Raw genomic sequence first — 23,646 nt, forward strand, 5'->3', positions numbered from 1 at the left:
AATGTGTGTATATCTAACAGGTTATTCAAGTAGGATGCATTTTTAAATTTTTTTTATTTTTAATTTTTTTGGATGTATTTTTTTAAATGCCCAATAAATCCTTGTGGCTCCTAAAGTCAGATTGAAGGACTCTTTTGCAGTGTATTCTATTTATTTTTTAATTAAATTTTTTTACCATTTTATTTTTAAGTAATCTCTCCACAATGTGGGGTTCCAACCCACAACCCCAAGATCACGAGCCACACATTCCACTAACTGAGCCAGCTGGCACCCCTGTGGTGTATTCTATTTAGAAGATAGATTTGTCTTGTCAGTGTCATACTTTTTTTTCTTATTGTGAAGTTTCTGCAACCAAATAAAGATCTGAGTGTTGGAGTAGGAAATATAGCTGATCTCTTTCACAGGTTTACGATTTACAATAATCAGAGGTGTACATAAATTCTCCAATATTTAAAAATATATGTCTGGGTCTTATTTCTGGGTCTTACTTTTTTTATGTAGACACCAAACATCCATAATATGTAAGTTGATTCAGTGTCACAATATTATCAAACCCACAAAACTTTGATTTCCCAAAAATGAGCTGAAGCTATTAGATGCTGAAGTGATTAGTAACAAGCCACTATCATCTGATATATACTTAATTTTCAACTTTTGAAGTATTTACCTTTTAAAGAGGTGGTGCCATTCACCTAGTCATTCATTCGTCTGTCCTATCCCACCTCCTCCCCAAAGCCACTTGGAACATTCTCTCTGATCTCAGAGAAATAATTCTGCGTGCCTTGTTCCAAAGTAAGCTTCTAACAATCCTACCCAGCTTCGACGCTGCTTCATGCCACCTGGAGAAGCAGGAGTCAAAGTGGAGGAGGGAAGAGGGGAGAGTGATCTACTTCATTGGCCTGGGATCCAGAGCACCGGTATCTGGGATTCATTTTCTTTGATCTAAAGAAAGTCCCTTAGTTCTACTTTTCCTCATTTTACAACTAGAGGTGATAATATGTTCTTAATATTTATCATTATATCATGAAAATTTGGGCTTCATATGTTTTATGGAGGATTGAGGATATCACTGAATATTTAGAAAACCTCTGAAATTTAGTGAGAGTGTGAAAAAATCATAACTATATAACATATCGCCAAATTATTTCTTTAAAGATTTTATTTTGAAGTCTGCACTCAACCTGGGGCTAGGACTCACAAACCCCTAGATTAAGAGTCTCAAACCCTATGGGCTGAGCCAACCAGGCACACCAGCATATCACCGTATTGTTATTTTGAACAATGCAAAATTCCCATGAATATCAAATGAGATCTTGTTTATGAAAGGACTCTTAAAATAGCAAAGCTCTATTCTTACAAATAATATTAATATTCTTATTAATATGTCTAGTCCCTTCATCTCATCTTTCCTAACCAATTACCTTAAATAAACCAATGGCTGCTTTTTTGCATTAGAGCAATCCTAATTAAGGCAGATACATGACTAAGAGCCAGTTCTTGAGTTTAAGACATTTATACTCAATTTAAAGTAGCTCTGCCTGCTACTAAGTAGGTACTCACTTTAAGTTAGCTGAATGGCATAGTACTGGAGCCTACTTAAAGAACAGAATCACCTGACTTTCTAAAAGCAATGAAGAGAGGCTACAACTGAATTTGGAGCAGGGCTGGGGAGAGGGTATAGAGCAGAGGTGGGGAATAACCACACCAGTTTGGTTGTATTCCATTTTGCCTGTTTATCTTCAATAATAATTAGATTTTAAAAGGCTATGGATAAAGGTATTTTGAACCTGAGAGCTGTGCACTTGGGACATATTGTCGTTGACTCCTAACGTTTTCTGTTATACTTTTAAACTACAGCTGACTTTGGGGCGCCTTGGTGGCTCAATCAGTTACCTGTCTATCTTCAGCTCAGGTCATGATCCCAGGAGCCTGAGGTAGAGCCCCGGTCTGTGCTCAGTGGCGAGTCTGTTTCTCCCTTTCTCTCTCCCCTTGCTTGTTCTCGTGTACTCTCTCCCTCTCAAACAAATAAAATCTTTAAAAAATAAAATAGCATACAGTTGACTTCCAAACATAGAACCTTTATTCTCACATTATTTATTAAACTAGCAGTGGTTAACATAACAATTTTAAAAAGATTTTAAACCCAGTCATAGAAGCCAACATATTAAATTATCCTTCGTGTATTGATAATGGAAATTTATTCTAAAAATTCTTTGGACTTTTGACTGTTAGAGACCTCCATTTACCCTGCCTCCTCCTTTTTTCCTGAATTTCTATTGCCAATCATATAAGAAGGACCCACTTAACCTGTGTTCTGAGCAGTGACATCTAACTGTAGGTTTAATACTCAACCAAAAGAGATGAGTGGTTTTATATTCTATCCCAAAATATTGAATAGACATTAACAGTATGCACATGTCTGTAAACTACTTTTTCTCAGAAAGCAAATAGCCGACCAAATAAAACTTTAAAAATGATATAAACCAAGATAATCACAGCTACATAATTATTAGGAACAGCTGAGAAACACATCAAATTTAAACTTATATGAGGAGAAAGAAAGGTCTAAAACAAATATATTTTCAACCGATTCCTTTAAAAAAGAACTCTAGAAAAACAGCCTGTAGCACATAGCTCATCACTCCTGTGCAATCAGACATTCCATTGTCTTCAGAGGGAGAGCTGCTGCCTCACCGGCCTGGCCCCGTTAATGGGTGAGTAGCTTCTGAAGAAGCATTGTGACATCCAGAGGTGGAGTTCTTTGAAGTTACAGTTCTGGGGAAGCATCATTTTGTTACAGAGCAAGAGTCATATCAGAATTTCCTGGGAATCGGTCATCACAGGAAATTATCAGCAATTCATGGACTTTCCTTTCTGCGTTTGCTTCGGCCTCAAGGGTAATCACAAAAGATTATAGTCTCCATTTCAGCTTTCATATCACTGAAATATTCTTCTGTGCCGAGAGCATGATTGATTTCCAGAGGCCAGCTTTTAACCCCAGCTTCAGGAGGCCAGTTGCACGGCAGTGGCTGGATGACTGCCAGCAAGTGTTACTGTGATATTGTCTGTTGTGAGGCAGACATTTGGTGACTCCTGACTAATTATACAAAATCTTTTCAATAAAATGACATCTGAATTTCTTGTGTTGTTAGATATAGGTATTTGCCCAATTTTAGTAAAAGTGTTAAAGGTTGGGGGAGACAGAAAGTGTGAATAAAAATTTCAAATGGGTGTTACAAAGACTTTGAAGGTGCCAAGCATGTTGATAGGTTGAAGTTCAGAATGGGAAACGAAAAACTTAGGGACGTTTCTGAAAATCTTCGTAAGGAGTAGTTAGATAGATGCAAATGGTTTTTGCTTCATAACATTAAAACTTTTCATGAATGTTCCTGAGTGATTCTGTATTTCCTGACGCTGCACTCGGTGGTACATGTAGGTCTTTCTCCATTGCTTGAGTAGGGAGTCTTGATGTGATATCCATGGCCAAAATATAAGCAAGCTAGATACATTTTAATGTGATTTCATTGGCTGTATTCATTTTTCTCTTCTATAAGTTGCTTTATTTAGAATATATAGAGACAGAAAGGGCTTTGTGTATATTTGAAACAAATTTAGTGGATAAATAGTTTTACCTATCCGTGACTACGTGTCCTTACAAATCCAGAAGAAAAGAAAGAGTTCAATTTGGACTACTGTAAGTTTGAACTGTAGCCTCCTTGCAATCACTTAAAAATAATTATAAATCAAATAGCTAAATGCTAAATGTCAAGCTGTACCATGAACAGAGCCTTATTCAATACAGCAATTATCACTGCAGAGAACAGAGTTAAGGCACAATCTTGAAGCTCTTTATTTCACTTCACAAGTATGGTATATTTTGTATAATATAAATGCAAGGTCAAACCAAAAACCTTTTTTTTTTTTTTTTTTGTGAAAAGAGTTAATATGAATACACATATACATCCATACAGAAAGGCAATAAGATAATTATATGATGTAAAATATTTTTGACATCACTTGTCCACAAAACCATTCAGGTACCACTTTCCTAATGAAGAACCCTAAAATGTTATGTGTGACAAAATAAGCTTGCAAGAAGAAGGACTAGTAAAATCAACATTGATGTAGTTACGACATCCTTGGGTGGGAATCACGAAACAGGGACAGAAGGGTGCCTGGCTGGCTTAGTTGGAAGAGTATGCATCTCCTGATCCAGGCTTATGATTTTGAGCCCCATATTGGGTATAGAGATTACTTAAATCAATTAATTTTAAAACAACAATAACAAGGAAATAGGGACAGGTAAAATATAGGATGCCTGGTTAAATTTCAGATAAACAGCAAATTATTTTTAGTAGGAGAATATCCTATACAATTTTTGGCACATATTTCTACTTAAAAAATGGCTTGTTGTTTATCTGAAATTCAACTTTAACTGGGCATCTTATACTTTTATTTGCAAAGCTGACAACTATAGCAAGTGATCTGGGTCCTGGTCTTAGCTAAAGAGATTAGAGCAAGTCACTAAAATTCTCCAAATCTTTTCTCATTTTCAAGCAAGGGAGTTGGACTAGAATCAGGCTGGTGGAAATGGGGCCTGGCCTACCCATTGTCACCAGCACTGTTTGTAGTGTTTATTGTACAGAATTTCCAGTTAGGATTCCATTTGGGGGGTGGTGGGGTTCTGGACCTCCAACTAAAACAAATTTAAAAACTGGTTTGAAAACGTAGATGATCTCTGCCATTTTACCCCTGGGTGATGAGAGTATGGCATGGAGAGTAAGAGCCCCAGATGCTCAGGATTGGAGCACTGCACATTTGTTCCCTTGCCTTGAGCCTTGTCAGTCCTCAGCTGTCAGGATTCTTCGAAGTGCGAGGGCAAGAAATGTGTTGTCCTGCATTTGGGGAAAAAAACATTTCATTTCCACTTTGCTTTGCAGAATAAAGAATACATCCAAACAGGGTGTGGGTTTCCTCGTTTGCACCTCCTCCTGCCTTATAGGGTTTTCTTCTCATCTTATACCTTTTTAATTTGTGTCACGGACCTATTCTGCTTCACCATCAGGACATATCTGATTACTTACCGAACAGCCTTTCAAACTTAGCTTTGACAGAATGGTTTTGAGAGGATGTCAGTTAATGCATTTGGCTGTTTGGGAGGCATATTGATTTTTAAATCAAGAAAGCTCATTGCTTCCCTAATCACCTTTGTAACTTTTTTTTTCTTTTTTTTTACCTGTTTACCAGAGAACACAGGCAAACACATTCTTACTTACTTCTATTTGGAGACAGCACCAATAACTTTTAAAGCTACATCTGTCAGTGTCAGCAAGTGGTCTTTGGTGACTTAGTATGGCACTTTTTTTTTTTCTCCTAAAGTATAAAGAATTCTTTTTTTTTTTTTTTTTTTAAGTTATTTCTCAGACTTACTTTTGGCACTGAATTTTATGTTCTGGAAATTTAATCTTGGAGACAAAGTTTGGGGGGGCTGTTTTTAAGTCAATGTTTTAAAAACAAGGAAAGGTCAAGAACCGAGTACCAGTCTTCTATCTCAGATATTAGCCAGTCCATCCAGAATGCAGGATGGATGTCTCCTACCAATATATTATAGAATAATTGCTTCTCATTATCTCTCCTCAAATGAATATTTTCTTGAGTATTTTGTACATTTATTGAAAAATTATTCTTTAGGTGTGCCTGGGTGGCTCTGTTCATTAAGCATCTGCCTTTGGCTCGATCATGATCCCAGGGTCCTGGGATAGGGCCCCACATCAGGCTCCCTGCTCAGCTGGGAATCTGCTTTTACTTCTTTCTCTCTGCCTGCTGTGCACACACACTCTCTCTGTGTCAAAAAAATAAAATATTTTAAAAAAGAAAAGAAAAACTATTCTTCAGTCCATATTCCTGAGATAATTTATTTCTTCTATTTCACCCTGAGAAGACACACTACTAAATAACACAGGAAACAACTGACCTATTTAGTTTAGATTCTCTTGGTGAGTGCAGTTCCTGTTCCCATGACTTGAAACATGTACTCTAGCTTTGTTAATGGGAGTTTTTTTTTGGGGGGGTGACACAGTTCATTGTCATCTATGCATATCTTAGGCTGTTTGTTTTTGAAATACGAATATACCTTATTGAGAAATATAAACACTTTGGAGGTAGTAATTTTTCCACGAACTAGATTATTTTTTTAAAGATTTTTAAAAATTTATATATTCATGATAGACATAGAGAGAGAGAGAGGCAGAGACACAGGCAGAGGGAGAAGCAGGCTCCATGCAGGGAGCCTGACTCGGGACTCGATGCTGGGACTCCAGGACCACGCCCTGGGCTGAAGGCGGTGCTAAACCCCTGAGCCACCCAGGGATCCCGGAGAACTAAAGTCTTATTAATTTCCTAAAAGATTCCACATAGTTTTCAGTTTTTTTTTAAATTTTCTAATTTTTTTTGCGTTCTCTTATAAGGACATTTAACAATTTCATAAGAATTTTTTACCTTATCTTTGACAGAGATGTTACAGATCTTTCGTATCTGTAGGCATCCATTGACCAAAAAATATTATAGTTATAGGAACATCAAATCTTAAGGATAAGACAAAGAGTTCTCAAGAACTCTCTTCACATCCTGATGGAAACCCCCCCCCTCAATGGTTTCTCGTCCCATCTGAACATTGCTTGTTTAAGAATGGAAACAAACGAAGAAAAGCACTGGGTTTTCTTAGGAGATATAATTCATCTCATTACCTTACTGCTCTTCCCCCATGTTGAAAAGAGCAGTTGGAATTGGAGTTAAGAGTGGTGTGGTCTTCCTTAATACATCACATTAACCAATTAGACATTTCGAAATGCACTGTTTAACCCGAATATGGATAATATGCAACTGAATGTTTTTACCTTATTCATCTATTATTTGAATAGGAACATCAACACCCAAAACATTGCATGTGTGTGTGTCCATGCAGTGGGGTCTTGAGGGAACCTTCAATTAAGTCTCATAACCGTTGCGGACATAAATCGAAAGTCTTATGTGTTAAACTGAACTTTCTGAAATGCTCTTTGATGTGGCTTCTTAAATTACCCAGCGGCATAACTACAGCTTTGCTGCATCACTCTTAATCCCTGGCAGCATGGAAAATCACCAGGCATGGGGAGAGCCAGGAAAATGGAACATTTTACATTTGTACTGACCGTATTTGTTACATACAAGGATCCACTGTCAGAATTAGAGGTGCAGCTTCAGTAAGGTACACAGTTCTAATCTTGTGGCATCTCCCATTAACAAAATAACTACTGTCTTAAAAAGAACTGAAAATGTCTTCCTTTTACTCAGTGTAGTTTTAAAATTATCTTTCTAAAGTGTAAACTGGTTTTCCACTGAAGAGAGGGAAATGGTGAAACCACCCATTCATTTGCTTTTATTTACTTATTTAACTTTTTTGCTGTTACCATTTGGTAACTTTAAAATCCTAAACGTGTTAAAAAATGAAAAATATTACTTTCTTGTAGTATCTTCATAACTGTTAGATCATGGGCCAAATGTGTACTTATTTAAAAAACAGAAGAAGTAACTCACGCCCTTTTTGCTATTCACTAGGCTCCAGGCCAACCACACTGCGCAGAAAACCACTAGGCAGGTTTCCATGTGAGAGGCATCTAGCATTTAGGACTCATCTTTAGAAAAATTCCAAAATGCAGACACTTTCTCCTTGAGGTTGTGCTGATGGTAGTAGTTCTGACATCCACTTGTTATCTTGGTACTTGGTAGTTGAAGAGCATCCTCTGTCGAAATCTCACAGACCACTTTGAAAGCTGAAGAACATGCCCCTTACTTTTACCAGTTGTCTGATTCAGAATTCTGTATCAACTTTCCTAAATCATGGAATGGTGTCATTATTTTTACATATTTGGTATGGTTTGACATGTAAAAGTATCTGAATCCCAGTTCTATCAAGACAACCAAAATGTCTTTAGGAGTTTTCTGTGGTAAAATGCTGTGTTTTTTCCCTATTCTCCTATCTGATTTTTTTAAAGTACTTAAACACTCCAGAAATACCATATTACTTTAAATTTCTAGGTCTCTTCAGCTACCATGCTCTGTTTTTGAAGGCTTCTTCTTCATTATGTCCAGTTTCTAAAACAGTGAATGATAGTCACTTAATAAACTTTTGTTAAATCAATGAATTTTCAAGAAAACATAGTGTTTGTGCAAACTGAAAATCGTGTATTTTAAAAAGTGTGATGTGTTGGAAAAGGAGCACAAATTTAACACTTAACCTCTAAAAGTGTTGCATCTTTTACCATCAGAGTGATCTAGGAATGGGACAATATTCTATGGCAGAAACGCACATCTCTCAGCAATTCTGTGTTTCTTTTTATTCTTCCAAAAATAAAACCAAGATGAAATTTCTCCAAAAACTACTGGAAAATGCAGTTTAGTTTTTCTTTCCAAAGAGATCTTCAAAATAGACCAACGTGTGTTTTTCCTTACTTAGTCATCCTTTTTTGTCAATGGAGTATACAATCTTGTTTGATGAATCTCAAGACTTTTCAAAGAGGTTCTGACAATATGGAATTTGAGTGAAAGATATTGAGCCTTCTAAATTTATTTAAACAAAAAAAAAGGGGGGGGGAGGGTGGATGAAATTCTAATCTGTGCTCTCCTCTGACTGGCTGCTTCAAATCTCTGGGCTGCCCCCACTCATATTTTCTATAGAGACTATGGACCACCCCTAGGGAGATTCTGGAAAGAGATCCTGGGATCCCATTTCATTTCTGCAGCAATCACACACTGCTAATTGCTAACCAGTCCCAAAATGCTTAATGTATTTTGACAAAATAGCGATAGGAAGAGGACGAAGAAGAGGAGGAGGAGGAGGAGGAGGAGCTTTATTGGATCTGAGACAAAGATATAATGTAGCCTATTGCCTATTATTTTCTTAAGTGTGTGTTGTATTATTTTAGCCTCTATACCACTTATAGGGGAGGAATGGTATCCCATGGCTATAGGGACACAGCTGATTTGATTTGTAATGCACAGCCAATATGTGGTTGTAGCAAGGAGCTGGAGATACGTGAGGGAAGCACCTTTTCAGACATATGGCTCCTGGCTGAATCAACAGTCTGTGGAGAGTGTGGCATGCCATTTGTCTTCCTTTTGGTGATAATGATGGCATCCATGTGGACCCCTGTCAGGGTGCTGTGGGTAGGAGAAGCAGTGTCAGTATGGCAAGTCTGTGCTTTTTTACACATTCCAGATGCACAAATGCAGGTCTCATGGTAGCGTGCAATTCCAGTGTAATGTTCCATGTGGTTTACTTTTATTGAGCCTTCTGATTTGAAATCCAAAACAGTACAAAGCTGTGTGGTTGAGGTGATGTTGCCAATAATGTGCAATTGCTTCTAATTCTTGATCTTTGAGAACTGGGTCTTTGTGATAGCTGTGTCTGTCTTGTTTCTATTTTAAGTTTTAGAGGATTTGAAAAAAGTAAAACAATAATATTAAGGCATATGGTCAGAGCACTTAAATATAAAAGGCAAAACCTTTTTTGAAGTAACTCAGGCAGATATTACTCCTCAATGATGTAGCTATCACTTTTAAATGTGTCACTTCATGAATATTTGAAGTTTTAATGAGACCCTATTGTCACATTCTCTTTCATAAATCCAATATTGAAGAAGGAAGGGATGAAAAATAGCCATTTGTTTCGGACTACTGTAATTCGGTCATATTGCACTTTAAAAAGCAATGCTTTGCCAAACTTCCAGATAGACCGAAGTCACAAGGGTTTAGTAGCTGAGATCCTCTTGGTAGTAAATGAAGGGCAGGTGTAAATGATGACCATCCCTGGCTGTGTGTAATCTCTAAGTATTCCCTCTCTAAGTGTTTTGTTCTGGATGCAAGCCCAACAGTAACAATGAGGAAAGGGGACCCAGTTATTATTTCTGGCTCTACTGAAGTTATTCAAGAAGAAATGGGCTTATTCTCAGAATGACCAAGATGGATCAGAAAGAGAAAAACCCAGACTCACCTCCCCAGGAAACTTACTGAAGCATCAAGCAGGCCTTAGGTGTAGTTGGGCGAGGCAGCTGCCCTCCAGGCAAAAGAGGTGCTAGAAACATCCTTTCTTCAAATCTCATCCCCGTGAGTAGTGCCACATGCTCCACCTGCCATCTCTGCTCGGTGTTCCCTGCAGGGACCAGTGTGCAGAGAGACTCCCACCTGAGTTTGAACCCTGGCTTCAGACCTTTGGAATCAGAGGTGACAGGTTATTAAACCTCTCAAAGCCTTGGAGTCCTCACTGGTAAAAGAGGATAATGATCATAGCTGCCTCCTTGGGTGATGGTGGAGACCACACAAAATAATCCCTTGGTATAATTCCTGGCACATGGTAAGAGCTCTGTAAATCTAAGCTGCTCTTATTATGATGTTTATTATTGTTAGTCCACAGCTAAAAAAGGAATTGAATGGCAAATAATCCTGGGAGGATAACGCATTGACGTCACTGGTAAAGGGAGGATCCTGGGTGCTTAAAATGTGAGAAAATCAGAAAAGGGAGAGAAAGGCCAAAGTAGAGGTGGGGCAAAGGAGACAGACCTTTCTGTGCTTTCTCAGGCCTCATTACTTTGCTTAAAGGTCACTGCTTTTCCCAGCCCCGAGTTAAATAAAGTTTAAACTGCTTTTTCAGTTTTTAACTTTTGCAATTATAAGTATGTCCTTATGTTGGACTCATCCTGCCTCATTTAGTCTGAAACCATATCTGACGTATTAGGCCTCCAGAAATGTTTGTTGGTTGGCTGACTTTTAAACTTTAAAAGTCAAACACTTGGTATTATTACTTCTGTTTTGTTTTTAAAGATTTTATTTATTTATTTGACAGCGAGCGAGAGAGCGCGCACAAGCGGGGGGAGCAGCCTCCGGAGAGGGAGAAGCAGGCTCCCCACTGAGCAGGGAGCCCGACGCAGGGCCCGATCCCAGGGTCTGGGATCGTGACCTGAGCTGAAGGCAGATGCTTAACCAACTGAGCCACCCAAGTGCCCCTCTACTTCTGTTTAATAGGAAAGCTAGAGTTGCCCGTTGTTGTATAGCACGTGCTTACCAAATGCCTTTCGGAACATTGGTTAAAATAGATGGCTGAGTCGAAGGGGACATTCCTGTCTTTAAGAAGAGTGCAGGTTCCTAGGCATTTCACCACATAGAAGAGCTCGTATTATCATTCTTGAGCAGTCTCCCTTGGTTTTTAATTGGGTGGTGCTCGGTTCGCTCCAATACCCAGCCACACGGGATGCCTAGTGAAATCATTTGAAGACTCTTACAAGAATACAAATCACATTTCAGGCCTCTTGAAAATTACTGAGACAGTGGGAAGTTTGTATTTCCAAGTTCTTTGCCTCGAATCTAAATATCATCTAGGATGAAGCCATTTGGTCCTGTACCTCCTACCTTCCATCCTCTCCCCACACGTAGCATCACCCCTGCCTTTAGTGAGGTGCTGCATTTCCCTGTGGCTAAGTTTTATTTGCGGCTGCATATTTTTATGTGATTATTTACACGGCGAAGATGTAAATTAATTTTGGGCATGCTCAATGAAAAGAACACTTGTTAAAAATTCACACAGATTTGTGGTTCCATAATCTTGGTGCCTACACCAAAGATACCTGGTTGTTTTTATTTTGATGTTGAAAATACAGTAGATGGTGTGATAAGGCCAGCTTCATTAATTCATTTATAAGTACTATAATATAATAGTTAATTTGTCCATACATAGCCTCCAATTATCTCCTCAATTCCTGCTAATAGCCACAACCCCATCTTTCATTTTTATTACCTACCAGTTAATTGCACTAATAGGTTTTGCTTTTCATTTCTACATGATTTTCATTAGAAAAAGTGGCAAGTGTTAACTCTCGCTGCTTCTTAGGTAGTAAGCTTTGCAGGCTTTTTAATCAGAGGTGAAGAAGGAAAAGGAATTTTTAAAAATTTCATGTAAATGTGCTTGCTAGCCTCAAAATTCCAGATGACTACTTCTAACTTTTACTTTTTTAGAAAAGAAGAGGCTTATTTGGGACCAATAAATTCTATCAGGTAAGGAATATTGGTAGCTAGAACTATGTGGGGTTTTTTTTTCTCCTTCAACAAACAAACAAGCACTTCTCTGGCTTTATTTACAATGAATCACAATTTTCTCAGTCCATACATTGCATTCTTGTGCACTCTGAATGAACAGGAACTAATTTAATATTAGTATTTAACAAGGCATTTGTTCCTTTAAAAGTGATGTAAACATTTTAATAGAGATGTTTGAAAACATTTATTTTTAATAACCAAATGTCTATGAGAAAACCAGTTGACTCTTTAAAAGAAAACTCTTAACTGTCGTTAATTGTAATATCTCCAGTAATTTCTAAGCAGTCAACATATGAGATCATGTATATATAATTTTGAGTATATGAAATTGAATCACTTGTATATATCACATTTTAGGATTTTTGAGAATGTTTTCATTCACTCTGAGTATTTTATTCATCCTAAAAACTGGCGATTGAATAAAAGAATTACCATTGGTTTAGTTCTACATACCTCATTATGATTACAGACGACTGACATTCATTAGTGGAAAAAAACAATATAAGTTAGTATAAATTAACATCATAGTCATTATTTTCATCTAACTCGTATTGTAGGACTGCTAAGGAAAATATTCAGGATTTTATCACTTAGTACTTTAAAAAAGGAGAGGGAGAGATCTGAAAACCTTCTCTATATTCTTCAGTGTCTGGTTCCCCCTGAAATGACTCAGGTACTGGTAGTTACTGTGTCAGATCGCAAACAGTCAAAATATCAGCTAGATGGTATCTGTTTCAAGGTAACAGCTGCATTGGCAAGTGGAACAATCTTTTTTAGACAACTTAAAGTTCCCTTTCAACTAAACCTTGTTCCCCAAAATGATATTTGAATAAGAAATGTAATTACAGAATTCTGTGATAAACAACAGTGAAAGACAAAAGAGATTTAGACTGTGTGGAGGGGGGCAGGGGGTGGAGAGTGGAGTGGATCTTCTTCTGAAATAGCTGTAAAAAAGAGAGAGAGAAAGAAAGAAGGAAAAAGAATCAGAAGGAAAATAAATAAAATCCATGCACAAGTGAGAAATGTAAAGGATAAAATTTTTACATGATTAGTAGTAAGTTGTTCAAAGGATAAAAGGCAGCAGGTGTTAATGACAGGTGACAAGGAATGGGGTAAAATGGTTGTGTTTATTTAGTTGATTTTATAAGGATGAGTAGGATTATGTATATAAAGTAGAGAAGACAATTCTGGTAAAAGTTTCTTGAAGGAACCTCTTTAGTTTACTTTTCAGGGAGCAGATGGCTGGGACCTCGCCTGTCTTTCTATCCGGGGTGCTCATCCACAATTTACCTTTTAGGACAGATTGTCCCCAGCCTTGGGAGCACTAGAGGATATTTTCAGGCTGATGTGGTGCAAATGCGAGATTTAGGTAGAATAAAGTTGTATATTAGGAGTTATTTTAAAAATTATATAGGCAGCTAACAATTTTAAAGATGTAAGAAGAATGTTTATTTTCCAGGTCATGTTGGAGCTGTCAGCAGATGTCCTGGCTTACTAAAAACCTGAAACTAGATTATTTTAGTTGTGCCTTTTGCCTGTGTTTCTATATTGTGGTATGGGAACAAGAAGAATATATGCATTTATTTTAATTTTTAATGTTAATTTTCAATCTTTTTTAAAAATTAGTAACAGGAAAGAATACATTAAACCAATAATTTCCTGAATATTATTGCTACGTTTTACAAAGTCAATTTGAGTTTGAATTAAAGAAAAAATAAGTAAATAATGATACCATAATATATGGATATAGCAAAAATAATGAAAGTAGTATGCAGAAAACTGTTGTTTGAGAAATATTCATATAGTTTTATCCCATGTAATTCACATATTACCAATAAGTATTTTTCAGAGCCCAAGAACAGAAAATATCTCAATAAAATGCTCTCATTTTTTAACTTAGCAGAACAACGTACTTTTTCATCCTGCCAATATAGTTAGACTATCTTATTTTTAAGCCTGTTCAAACTGCTTTGCCATCTCTAGTAACAATGAGAAAGTATAGTTTCATTTTTGCAAAGGGATGAATGAGATTTAAGTGTATGCATTTGTGAGTAAACTAAAAAAGTGGACTAAAATTTTGTTTTCTGAACTTTTGACATTTTCTTTGCCCATGGAGGGTTTTTAAAATTCTCATTAACCGCACTTACTACATCAATTATGACCTTGTACAAAAGAAATCCCCAAATTTTCCAGTAATGATATTTTTACATGTGGTAGTTAAACATAATACTCTTAACAGCCTTTTCTTTTTTATGTTTTAAATTATCGCATATAAAATTGACTTTGGGGGAGTACATATAGTTCTAAAAATTCTAACGTGTAAATTTGTATAACCGCCACTAACATCAGGATATAGAGTAGTCCTGTCAGTCCGGAACATTCACCTCTCCAAATTTTTGTCCTGTATAGTGGGAATACATTGTCCTGTCATCTCTCTTAAACTAGTAGCAAAAAAAATAGGCTACACTACTGTTCAATAATTCTGTAATCCACCCTTTTTTCCAATGTACCTAAGTTCTTCTAATTGCGAAATTTTTATTTTGTTGATTTATATTCCTGATCAAGCATTGTATTCATTTGTTCTCTCTACCAAATATCATCAACTAATCCAATCCCAAACTCTAACCTCAGGAGATTTCCTACATGATGGTGTCAGTGGATCTGTCCTTGTTCATGTTACATGTGTTTATAAGTAATGCTTTGTTCATCATCCGCATTGTTTTGTGAACTGCCAGTTGTCTGATATTAATGCTGGAGATTATCTGGAGTACATGAGACAATTGCTGCTCTGTCTCTCTTTTTATAGGCTCTGCAGATAGTGTTCTTTATTTCTCCCAAGTATTTTCATGGTGTTATGCCGTAGTTTTTCTGTGCTTGAATACTTTAGTCACCATTTATTTCTCTGAATATGTATGGAACATTCAAACCAAAGAAAGGAAAGTCATGGGTTATAAGTCAAAATTTTACTTGATCAATATCTAGACAAAGGTTGGATGTTAATCAATCGGCTATGAGTATTTGAGTGTACAAATGTGACAAGCTTTTCAAGTAAGATGGATTTCAATCTATAGTACATGAGGTGTAATAAATTATTTTTAAATAAAGATCAGTAGTTTCTCTCTTGTGATACGAGTCTGTCATTTATAACTTTTTTCTCAAAACTTGAGAAAGTGAAATATGTGTAGTAATCGTCACTGAGGTCATTTCAGACCATGTTACCTCATCACCTCATACTGGGAAAACATTAACAAGCGAATTTGATTCTGACCTTTAGATCTTAAGTTTTCTCGTTTTATGATTCTTTTAAGGTTTTTCAAGGTTCCTTATATAGGATTTAAGATTTCTTGAAATATTGTGATTTTCCTGTGATTTGGGGGGATTCTTATTTCAAAGAAGTTTTTTGTTCTTGTTTTTAATTCCTGGAAACAAGTACATTACTATTGAATGAGATTCTTTATTATCCCTGTCTGGGAGCTAAAAGTTAAAACTTTAAGGCATAATACAGCTACTTTTATTTGTTCATACTATTGTCTATCTTTGAAGATATACATTGACTATTTTATCATTTGCTCTTCAGATGGATCCTGTGCAAAAAGCAGTCATTAACCACACTTTTGGAGTGTCCATTCCCCCAAAGAAGAAACAAGTTATTTCTTGTAATGTCTGTCAGCTTCGCTTTAATTCAGATGTGAGTATCACCTTTTCATTGCTCTCTGTAAGTCTGTCAAGCTGAAAGGCTGATTGTTCTGAGTATGTACATCTTTTCGTATTTATATAGCCTCTAGAAGCTACTCCCATTGGTGGCCCACTTACTTCAGTGTGCCAGATTTCCCTGGGATTCGGATTCAACATTAGAAACGTGAGCAATAGAGTGGCCAATATAGAAATTCAAGAATTCCTCTACGTAATCAGTCTTACCCAAATCATTTTATGCTTAATCTTACCAATCATATTTGCTTTTGAAAAATTGCCAAATAGCAGACGATATTTTTTTAAAGTTTAAAATGCAACGGATACTGAAGAAAACTATTGCTATTACTCTTAATAACAAGGATCACATTTCATCTGTGCATGCCCATATTAAATATCTGAGAGAATAATTTATTACACAATTTATATTTTCCCAGAACATGGAAATGCAGGGAAATATTTGTAAAGTATTTTATCTGGCCAACATAGCTATCATGCTAAAAAAAAAAAAAAAAAGTAACAAGAAAAAGGTATTGTCATTTATTAAAGCAGATCTTAAAATGTAGGTGTAAGATAACATGAAATTAAAATAAATAATATTAGAATGTTTATACTGCTCAATTACCAAGTAAAGCCAGTGACCAATGCAAATCTGAATCTGGAACTGTATATTATACGAGTTACTTCCTGAGTTACACCACCCCAGAAGCCATTTTCCAAAGAACATATTGTAAGAGTCATGTTTTTTTGCAAATACTAAAACAACAAATACTCTTGTTTGCATATGTATATAAATGATGTTTTGATAATTCTACATAGGAAACGTAATAAAAATTTATAGTCATTGGAAAAGTATGAACTATGAAAATATTGTTGTATTAGATTATCAAAATTAAAAACTTCTACCCTTCAAGTGACATTGTTATACTGTTAAGAAAATGGAAAGAAAAGGGATGCTTGGGTGGCTTAGTCAAGTTAAAAGTCTGCCTTCGACTCAGGATCATGATCCTGGAGTCCTGGATTTGAGCCCTACACCAGGCTCCTTGCTCAGTGGGGAGGCTGCTTCTCCCTCTGCTCCTCATGCAGCTCATGCTCTCTCTCTCACTCTTCTCTCTCAAATAAATAAAATCTTTTAAAAAAAGGAAATGGAAAGAAAAGCTATAGACTGGGAGAAAATAATGTAAAAACATATGGCTTGTATACAAAATATTAAATAACCTACAACTCAATAATTAATCATAAATGGGCAAAAGATTTGAATACTTTACCAAAGAAGAAAAATGAATGACAATTAAGTATGGAAAACAATGTTCAATATCATTAGCCATTAAGAAAGTGCAAACCACAATCAGATAGTCCTCCACCTATTAAAATGATGAAAATTAAACAAATTGGATGATTAGCAACCCAACCTCTCTCTTTAATTGTTGGTAGCAATACAAAACGGTGCAGAGACTTTGGAAAATAGTTTAATAGTTATTCATAAGAAATTTTAAAGAAGTTATAGATATATTTTCCATACAATCCAGCAATCCAGCTTTTAGGTATTTATCTAAGAGAAATGAAAACTTAATGTTCAAACATATGTGTCACTTGTAGTAGCTTTATGCATAATTGCCCCAAACTGGAATTGACCCAAATGTCTATCAACTGATGAATGGATTAACAAACAAAAGTATGGTCATATGATGGAATACTACTTAGCAATAAAAGAAATGATGTAAAAAAAATTTTAAAAAAATAATAAAGAAATGATGTACTGATAGATAACACCCCACAACATGGGAGAATTTCAGAGGCAGTATGCTAAATGTAAGAAATTGGACACAAAGACTATATTATGTGATCGCACCTATATAACTTTTTGCAAAAGACAAAACTGTGGTAACAGAAATCAGATCAGTAGTTAAGATGGAGTGAGGGACATAGAGAACTGTTGATATAAAGCCACTGACAAAGGAAGATCTGCCTATTAGAAAAATTGAGAAGAAAAAAGTAACAATGTTCGATGATTGACAGGCTCTTCAAAAAAAAGGGTTTTGACTATCAAGTGAATAATAGAGACTTTGGAGCACTTATGAATCCCTTGAATTTAAAAAAAAAACATATTTACATGGTTCAAAAAGCAAATTAATTTTAAAAGATACATTAAAAATCTTGTTCCATCCCATTCCCCATCCTCCCACCTTCCATGCCATTCCCTATCTATAACCACTTTAATATTTCTTGCAAACCTTTCCCGAGTTCGTTTATGCAAATACAACCAAGTATATAAATATTTATTCCTATTTCATCCCCTTTCTACATAAAAGGCAATGTGCTGTTTATACTTTTCTTTGCCGTGCATTTTTTACATAACAGTATATCCTAGAGTGGAGCACGTGGGGGGCTCAGTCAGTTAAGCATCCTACTCTTGACTTCGGCTCAGGTCGTGATCTCAGGGTTCTGAGATGAAGCCCCATGTTCTGCTCTGCGCTCAGTAGGGAGTCTGCTTGGGATTCATTCTCTCCCTCCATCTTCCTCTGCCCCTCCCTCTGCTCACTGCTCATATGCTCTCTTTCTAAAAATAAATAAATATTTAAAAAAACAATATATCCTAGAGTATTGTCCCTATCAGAACATAGACAGCTCCCTCAGATGTGGTAGGCAAAGATGTCCACATCCTAATCTCTGAAACCTTTTACTATGTTACCTTATATAGCAAAGGGAAAGTAAGATAGTTAATGGAATTAAGGGTGCCAATCAGCTGACCTGAAAATAGATTATTCTGGATAATTAAATGGCCCAAAGGTCCTTATAAAGTAGAAGTGGGAGACAAAAGAGAAGGTTAGGGCAGCCCCGGTGGCGCAGCGGTTTAGCACCGCCTGCAGCCCGGTGCGTGATCCTGGAGACCCTGGATTGAGTCCCACGTCGGGCTCTCTGAGTGGAGCCTGCTTCTCCCTCTGCCTTTGTCTCTGCCCCCTCCCCCTCTGCATCTCTATGAATAAATAAATAAAATCTTAAAAAAAAGAGAGAGAGAAGGTTAGCATGCTGTGGTATGAGAACAACTCGACAGGCAACTGTTGGCTTTGAAGGTGAAAGAAGGGGCCACAAGCCAAGGGGATGTGGGCAGCCTCTAGAAGCTCGACAATCAAGAAAATTGATTTTACCCCATAGCCTCTAAAAAAGAACACAGTCTTACATCTTGGTTTTGGCTCCACAAAGCCCATATTTAACTTCGGACCTCCAGGACTGGAAGATAATAAACGTATTGTTCTAAGCCACTAAATTCGTGGTAATTTACTGTAATAGCAATAGAGAGCTAATAGAGTAGTCTGTGTGTGGATGTTCTAGAGTTGATTTAAATAGTCCCTATTAGTGGACACTTAGGTTGTTTCTGATCCTTTGGAATTCCATAGATTTTCATAGCCAATAAATGACAGATAGAACATGAATTCTGGTCTCTTGCCTCGAAAGCCATAGCTCTTCCTATTGCAGTATGCTGTCCCACCTGACAACCTGACTCATTTTCTTAGCGTTTATTGCTCTCCTATCTTATGCCAACCACGATACTAGGCTCTAGGGACCAGGAGCAACTTTTATAGCAAACAGTATGAATGAAAGTATCTAAGGATGTTTATTAGATCCTCTTAGAACATTAGTCTTCTGCTCTATATTTTCATGAGTCCATACATTGAGAGGCCATGCAGTATAAAATCCTGGATTAAGAGTCTTTGAAGGTGATTTAAATCCTAATTCTGAACTTGATAAGTCACTTCACCACCACGGGCCTCAGTTTCCTCTTCTGTTATTACCTAAAATGGACTACATGATCTTTGAGGACCATTCCAGCTCTGTGATTAAAAATCATTCCCATGGCATTTCTGTCAGAAGGACAGGATGTAAACGTCTCCTCCTTATGGGTAGAACAACTAAGACCCAAAAAGTGACGAAGAGTTTTGTTTTTCATTCAAGTCATGGGGGGTGTTTCGAGGAGGTGTGCTGGCCTTCTGTATGTGCCCCGGAATTGCTCTGGGAGTAGGTTCACCTTTGACTTTTCATTTGATGTCAGTCATTTTCTTTTATATTTACTGAAAGGGACATGGACAAATGTACACAGGTGAGCACGTGACCACCAGCTTCCCTGTCACCGCCCAAAAGTTCTGTTGATAATGGAGAAAGGAATTAAATTTCTGAGTCATACTTAGACTCTGGGCAGTAAAGCCACAAAGTCTGGATGGCAAATTCACAAATGTGACACATACATGTTCTCAGTGTTTAGTAATGGTGCTATAATCTGCATAACTGAGCTCTGAAACTGAGCATTTTTTACTTGGGGGAGAGTTTATTATTTTATAATTACCCTATTTACATTTTAATGTAAGAATTAAGAAGATGCTCATCCTTATTTTCTTTAATAACATTTCTAAATCAGCCTGAGACTGAATTGGCTTCACTCTTCAGTGTAGAAAATATGTTTATTGAAAAATCTGGAAGGCAGATTTGCACAGTAAACAGACTGCATTCCGCAGTTCTCCATTACCCACGTAAAATGTACCAGGGCTGGCTTCGTGCATTAAAATGCAATGTGACCTAGTTTCAGTGTCCCGTAGCCCCCTTTGTCCGGCTTTTATCGTCTCAGTAGAACTCCACTGTCGGACAGCAAAAGGCTACAGCTTTATTTACACGATATACTGTTATGTAAATGAGCAAGCATTAATCACAAACATTTCCCAAATGAACCTTTACAAATTAACACCATTAACTTTGCCAGGGGCAGGCGCTGCAGTCCAGGAATAATATGTCTTTCCAACGGAGTCCCAGACACTTGCACAAATTTGCGTGCAGCACCCAAATCCCTAGTTTCTTCCTGGCCACCTTCTTTTTCCTAACATGGTTTAACCTCAGCCCTGAGTGAGGTTTTCCTAAGCCTGAATGCCCCATTCTTCTCCAGCAAATGAGTGCACCTCAGCTATAACGGGGCATAAACTGATAAGCCTAAATCTGAATCTTTACCCTTTGGCTGGGAAATGCATTTCTAGAGTTAAGCCTTGCCAGGGAAATAGGGGTATATCCTGTCCTGTACTTCGTTTTAAAAAAGACTCTCAAAATTATTGGGTTTTCGGTTTTCACACAAAAAGACCAGAAACAAGAGCTAACATAGACTTTTAAAATATTTTTGAGGCTAATGATTCTCCTTTTGGCTAGGTTGGAAGTTGGCAGATCCCAAATATTATCTGATTTGCATATTAATTTCAATTCTTTGGATGGTAGTAGCGGAAGGATAAAGGGAACTGACTCTTAAACAGTCTTACACAAAATCAGGGCAACTTGACTTAAAAATAGAGATGATCTCCTTTTATTATCATTATCTTAGAACACGGTTAATCATAAATACCCTTAATAACATACCACTGGGTCCGTTATGCTTCATAGGCAAATCGAAACGAGAGCATAATGATCTTTTTAATCAAGTTTTATGTACTCTAATTTAGGAATTGACCCTGAAATTTTGATACTCAGCATTAATACCACAATTGATTAAGCATGAGATGCAGTGTCCCTAATTGCTGACCCCACAGGCTTTCATTACTCATTTGGTGTTAACGCACTTGGTGTTTCAAATTTACAGTACTACCTTTGAAGAGCACTACAAACTTGGAATCACTTTTAGTTGGCATTTCTTTATTTCATCTTACTTTGTGGTTTCTTTAGGTTTTTAATTTTGTTGCCTTTTTCTTTGTTTTTGGCTTTTGGACTTTGGTTATTCAAATAGCTCTCTCTCTCATTTTAGCCCACTCTTCCTATTGCTGTGTGTTACATTTCCCCATATCTGAAGGCCTAAACAAATGACCTCATGTCATCTCATTGATTTAAGTTGGACTAAGTACGAATGGACAGGAAATGAAGGGTTTGCTTCTGAAGGTAAAATGTCAAGTTGACCAACCATTTGTGTGAATGGGTTGAGTGACCTGACTCTCCTATTCTCGACTATAAATCGCTCTGAAATTTCAGGAAGTGCCATCCTTCAGCCATCCCGTCAATTCCTCCACGAGGGCACTCACTGTGCTCCAGGTTCGCAGGCAGGACCTTCCCTCTGCATTCTGCATCCTTGTCTTAGCAATTTTCATTTGGATAAGATTATTTAAATAGGCCCTCCTGGCTCTTTCTACCTCTCTCTACCTTTCTACCTCTCTTTACCTTTCTACCTTTCTCTCTCTCTCTCTCTCATGCCCACTTCCCAATCTCTTCAGCAGTCCACAGAGATGGTACACATTCACTGTCCTGCATGAACAAACTGCCCCCATCCACCACCTGCCACTTAAGAGGCTTTAGTGCCAGTTCTGCTAGAAGCCCTGGCGTCCTCTGTCATCCAGCAGAGATTTCAGCAGGCAGGAGATTAGGGAGAAAGCTGGGCTCCGGGTCCCATATAAACGCCCTTTGCATGCGCTCTTGGCTGACCCTCCCTCCCCGTTGGCCACCAGGCCCGACTCCACCTCTCTGCCAGCTGCCGTGGGTTGGTGAGTCCCTGAAGCAGCTGCCCAGCCTTCCCTGGGAGGTGCGAGCGGCCTGCAAACAGGAACTTTCCACCCTGCAATCGAAGATGGTCCTTGCATCAAAGGCCAAAGAGGTGCTCGGCCTCAAGGGCAGCCACTTTCTGTTTCCAGAGGACCAAGCTTTTTATGAGTTGCCATGTGACATTCTTCCAGGGGATTCCACATTCTGCCGTTGACTGCCTAGCACTTGCTTTTAACTCCAGAAATTCTGTCCATGAGTTGGCTATCAGTGTGTCTCTTTGGCTGTCAAAACATGTTCTCTTCCACTAAACAACTGTATTCCTCCTTCCTTCGTTCTCTATCTCCTTTTTCCCCACCACCCTTCAACCTCTTCCCTTCCTCCTCTTCTTTCTCTTCCTGGGGCACAAAAGTACACCAAATACACTGTTTTTCCTCCCGTTCTTGGACATCTGTGGTGCCTTCATGAAGCTTGAGGTTTATTACTGGATTCATTGCTTTAAATTCAGAGGTACTTCACTTGAAAAATTCTCCAGGTAGTAAAAACATAATAAAACAAAACAAACACATTGAGCATATTATTTGAAACTCTAACTAGCATGCTATGTAAAAAAAAAAAAAAAAAAAAGTAGTTTGGGAATGCCTGAGTGGCTCAGTCTATTCACCTATTCTATGTTTATATTTATATAGTCATATATAAGTAGTGTAAATACAATTACATATAATGATATGTATCTGTAATTTGTTGGGGTTCTGTTTTAAAGAATTAATGCTGATAAAACACGAGGGCAGAGTTTAAAAAGTACTGATACCTTGGTGGCTAGGTTTCATCTGGGTTAATAGTGGCCTCCCATTCAGAAATGAAACAGGCCATGGAAGTTAATCTTCACTGAGAAGTAAATTTATGGTGAAAGAGTTTGGAGAAAACCATACTTAAACTGAATTTTGCAGCTGATGAGTAAAGAGATGCCAAAGTGATAATAATCTCGTTGCTGGGTTGGGAACCTAAAAGCTAGTTGCAAAGTTTACAACCATCTGCTATAAAGCAGTACAAATTATTAGATAAATGAATAATTTTGTAAGTTTGAAAAACCAACTGATTCTGTCAAGAAAAAGTCACTGAAGATAGAAGGAATCAATGGTATCAAATGGAAATCTAGAAAATGATAGCCTGCTTTTGTCAAATATTTTACATTTTTCCCATAAATAAGACTATTTATATTGATTCTTAGGTGTGGAGGGTAGTGAAGCAGATAGGAGGTAATTAAAAGCATAAATCTCAGGAGGTTGGGAAGGTAATTCTCTGCTTTGCAGACAGAGCTGACAAAATGATGAA

General features: G+C 37.3%; 1 protein-coding gene across 22 annotated transcripts in view; it reads left to right on the forward strand.

The window, feature by feature from the left end:
• The window catches only part of ZNF385B (zinc finger protein 385B), a 388,911-nt gene that overhangs the window by 299,774 nt on the left and 65,491 nt on the right, over positions 1-23,646 (forward strand). For 19 of the 22 annotated variants that reach the window (XM_077883220.1, XM_077883200.1, XM_077883210.1 and 16 more), the window contains 2 exons: positions 12,046-12,084; positions 15,704-15,814. In XM_077883220.1, coding sequence (XP_077739346.1) covers positions 12,046-12,084; positions 15,704-15,814 — 150 coding nt within the window. The remainder of the gene's footprint in view (positions 1-12,045; positions 12,085-15,703; positions 15,815-23,646) is intronic. The other 3 variants (XM_077883204.1, XM_077883211.1, XM_077883219.1) reach the window with 1 other exon arrangement.

Source organism: Canis aureus, chromosome 34 (assembly GCF_053574225.1).
Source record: "Canis aureus isolate CA01 chromosome 34, VMU_Caureus_v.1.0, whole genome shotgun sequence".
Classification (NCBI taxonomy): Eukaryota; Metazoa; Chordata; class Mammalia; order Carnivora; family Canidae; genus Canis; species Canis aureus.